General features: G+C 36.1%; 1 protein-coding gene across 1 annotated transcript; it reads right to left on the bottom strand.

Moving 5' to 3' along the window:
- Positions 1-393: 393 nt before the first annotated feature.
- On the bottom strand, positions 394-3,175 carry LOC111995667 (probable receptor-like protein kinase At5g24010). Its single transcript, XM_065767239.1, has one exon. The coding sequence runs from the start codon at positions 3,093-3,095 to the stop codon at positions 570-572; it is 2,526 nt and encodes an 841-aa protein (XP_065623311.1). The 5' UTR covers positions 3,096-3,175; the 3' UTR covers positions 394-569.
- Positions 3,176-4,244: the final 1,069 nt, after the last annotated feature.

Raw genomic sequence — 4,244 nt, 5'->3', positions numbered from 1 at the left:
CTAAGATTAGGTAATTTATTAGGACCCTATTTTGACTAGGAAAACCTTAAAGTAAATACAATTGAAAACTATTAAATAAATCCTTAAAATCTAAGATTCGGAAATTTATATAAAATTTTAACAAATAACACAAATTGAAACTCATATTCAGTACTACATCAATAATATTACAATTTTATAGTGATGAGAAGCCACAAACAGAACCTATGAACTATTATGTACCTAAAACTAGTGGAGACTATCTGGCAGCATCAATCCTCAACTGGGGCTCAGACTTCACTAGCTGTTGTATTTGAACCATCATCCTCCTTTAATTTATTAGGACCCTATTTTGACTAGGAAAACCTTAAAGTAAATACAATTGAAAACTATTAAATAAATCCTTAAAATCTAAGATTCGGAAATTTATATAAAATTTTAACAAATAACACAAATTGAAACTCATATTCAGTACTACATCAATAATATTACAATTTTATAGTGATGAGAAGCCACAAACAGAACCTATGAACTATTATGTACCTAAAACTAGTGGAGACTATCTGGCAGCATCAATCCTCAACTGGGGCTCAGACTTCACTAGCTGTTGTATTTGAACCATCATCCTCCTCAATCAGGGTTCTAGTGGAAGGCAAATGACAAATAACAGGCAACTGTAACTCCAATGAAGTACTTGTTGAACTATCTTCATGTGGCTCTCTGTGAATTGTAATTTCTTGAAGCTGCAGTGCAAATGTCAAGTCCCATAACACTTCATGCATAACAGGCCTCTCAGCAGCATTTGCTTTCAAACACTTCTCAGCAGTTTCACCGAACTTTTTCAATGAACTAGGCTTGATTTTACCAACAAGCAATGGATCAATAATTTCCTCAAGTTGGCCTTTCCTTTGCCACAGCATCCCCCATTCAGCCAAGCTCACCTGCTCACTCAGAAGCGAGTTGTCAACAGCTGGTCTGGCACAAAGAACTTCAAAAAGTACTACTCCAAATGAGTACACATCTGATTTTGCTGTAAACTGTAGTGTCCTAAAGTATTCTGGATCAAGATAACCAAAACTACCCTTTATTCCCATGGTGAAATGATCTGTATCAGAAACGCCTGACTTTGAAAGGCCAAAGTCACCGACTTTAGCCACATAATCTTCATCAAGCAAAATGTTTGATGATTTCAAATCATGGTGAATGATCCCTCCAGCAGGACCAGTGTGTAAGTAATGTAGCCCCTTTGCTGCTCCCATGCAAATTTCAAGTCTTTGCCTCCAAGATAATTCAAATCGCGAAGATGATCTCTCAGGATTGCCTTTTGAATGATAGAGCTGATCTCTTAGAGTCCCCTTTTCCATGAACTCATATACCAATATCATCTCAGACCCTTCATCACAGTACCCTATCAAAGAAACAAGATGGTGATGGCGGATTTGAGATAAGATTATGATCTCCGTTTGGAATTCCTTAAGACCCTGCCCATGGCCTGGTTCACTTCTTTTTATAGCCACTTTCATTCCGCTCCGAAGAGTTCCTTTGTATACTTTCCCAAATCCACCCTCACCAACCAAAAATTTTGCATTGAAGTTCTTAGTTGCATACTTTATCTCAGCAAAAGATATCCGTAGACTGAAGTTTATATTAGGAGGGAGAGACGCATTAACACTTCTTTCAGTTAACTTCTTGTTAAAACTTGTCCCTCCATAAAGAAGTACTGCCGAACTTTGATCAGACCCTCCTTTCCTGCATTTCAAAACCAACACCACTACTATAATCATAATGACAAATGCCCCACTACTTACAAGAACAATTATTACAGGTGGGCATTTACTTGAGTGGTTCTTGTTTGATTCTTTTATTTTACATGAGTATTTTTTCGATTCACATTCCTTGGGAATGGAACCTGATTTCTTCATGAACTCCATAATCTCCAACCCATTCAAAAAGGCATAATGCATGGGAGAGTCCTGCCGTGGGACTATACTAACATTTAGAAATCCTGAATCATCTGAGTCAACTACAAAATCAAAGTAAAATGGTGCATCCAGATTATGAGATACTGAATATATTGAATATGGATCAATCCTCTTACCAAAGTTTCTATAGATTGAGAGATTAAACCACAAGTCAGAAGGGAACCACAAGCCATTAGTTGGTTTGGTTACTATGTCACAGAGATGGACCCGAACAAGGTGTGTAGCTTTCTTTGTGACAGGAAAACCCCAAGTTAAATTTAAGAAACTGGAATTGCTGCTATTGTCTATATTCAATAGTATGGCTGTCTGATACACAAGAGCTGGGGCAATATACTTAGTGACCTGTTCTGGCTGGTAATTAAGTGCTCCGAAATAAGACACATTCGTTGCAGCTTCAGGGGGATTGAATAAGTAACTACCATCTGGTATCCATTTCCTCCACAACTCATCATGTTCAATGATGGGACCTCCAACGTTGATCCTATAGATTGTATGTAGAACCTGAGAGTGGAGAGCACTGTAATTGCCATTACTTCCAGAAGAAGTAACGCGAGGAGAACTATCAGGGATGAAGCTCTCAGGGGCAAGAAAGACTTCTATGGCGTTTATGAAAGCCAAAGAAGACTCTTGAGAAGGTATAAAATGGATTCCAAATTCTCCTTCTGCGATGTCCAGCAAGAATTCCTTAATCAATGGAGAACTACTACTATTTCGGATGCTGAAATTGGTTAAAAGTGAAAACCCAGGAGCCGAAACATTGAATAGAGCATCAGATAGATTAGCAGCAGGTGACAAGAAAACAAAGAAATGAAGGCGTACTAAGTATGTACCATTCTGGTTGATTTCAAACTTATATGAACATGGCTGCCTGTAAATTCTTGCTGTTTGATAGAGAACTGGAGCTGTTGATGAGTTGCTGCTCGTGACATTTTCACTTTTTCCAGTTGAGAAAGAACAGGAATTTTGGTCACCAACAAAGACCCTGCTATCATTGATGGTGGTGTTGAAACTTGCTCCACAGTTGATGAAATACTTATCAGGAACAGTGTAAGCTAATGAGAGAAGGACAAGTGCAGAGAAATGGAGAAGTAAGAGAAGAGAGAGTTGGAAGAGAATATTTTGAGAGAGAAACATTCTTATGGAGTTTTTGTGAGAGTAGTTGATTTTACAGTGGTTATGGTTATCTGAGGTCCTGAGGATGATATTATAGCTTGGGGATTTTTTTTTTTTTTTTTTTTAATTTTTTTGGAAGAATTCATATTGAACATGTTAATCGAAGACTTTGACTTAAAAGTATATAAATTCATAGTTATGCGTACATGAAATTGGAAATGGTAAACAGAGACTTTGACTTAACAGTGTTCTGATGAAGAAATTGAGATTTGATCGTTATAAACCCAATCAATAGTTAATTTTATGCTAAAATATTGTTTCTGTTCCTAAAAGTTTGCATGGAGCTCATTTGTCATCCCTAAACTCTAATTAAAAAAAAAATGTTATTTTTTCATCCTAGTCTTTTGAAAACATTACACTTTATTTTAAAGAACTTTTTCCAACAGTTTTGGGATGAAATTTTTTATTTTATTTTATTATAGTTTAAGGACAGAAAGTGTAAAATTTTTAATAATTTAGAGACAAAAATGAATCTTTTTGAAGTTTATAAAAGAAAATCAAAAGTCATGGATGAAAACAATATTTTAACCTAATTGTTAGGGAAGAGAGGAAATTCAAGAACTTCATTCATCCATTATTAATATTGCCAACATCAATAAATATAACATATCTCCACTCTTGTCCAACCTTGATCCGCAGAATTTGCATTCAACCACAACATAGCCTTTCATAAGTTAACTGCCATCAAACCCCTTACTAACAGTTGAACACCTCTTAGCAAATTTTGGGCAAAGCCCCAACTCCCCATAAGCCAAAAATCTTTCATATTGTCAAGAAGCTTATCGGTGAAAGGGTTGTCATGGATGATGCTCAAAGTTACAATTGTTTATTAACATCAAAATGGCCTCTTTAGTTGCTGCTAATACTTAATAGGCCTGTCTAATGAGAGGAATACAAGATAGACATGAAAAATGGCCTTCCCATCAAACATGTGGTGACTGGTGTGTGTTCTCCAGTAACTCAAATTTCAACCAATTAACTATAGAACAACTAACAAGCACACATTCAAGTTTGGGGAAAAACACCATATCATGAACTAAATAACCTACAAAACTTCCAAAAATATATCATTGGAAGCTCATTTCCTCAGTCATTCAAAGTCAAAGTCAG

This window comes from Quercus suber, unplaced genomic scaffold (genome assembly GCF_002906115.3).
Source record: "Quercus suber isolate HL8 unplaced genomic scaffold, Cork oak 2.0 scaffold_785, whole genome shotgun sequence".
NCBI classification, from domain to species: Eukaryota; Viridiplantae; Streptophyta; class Magnoliopsida; order Fagales; family Fagaceae; genus Quercus; species Quercus suber.
The sequence above is the reverse complement of the archived record's forward strand: the minus strand, read 5'-3'. Positions and strand labels throughout refer to the sequence as shown.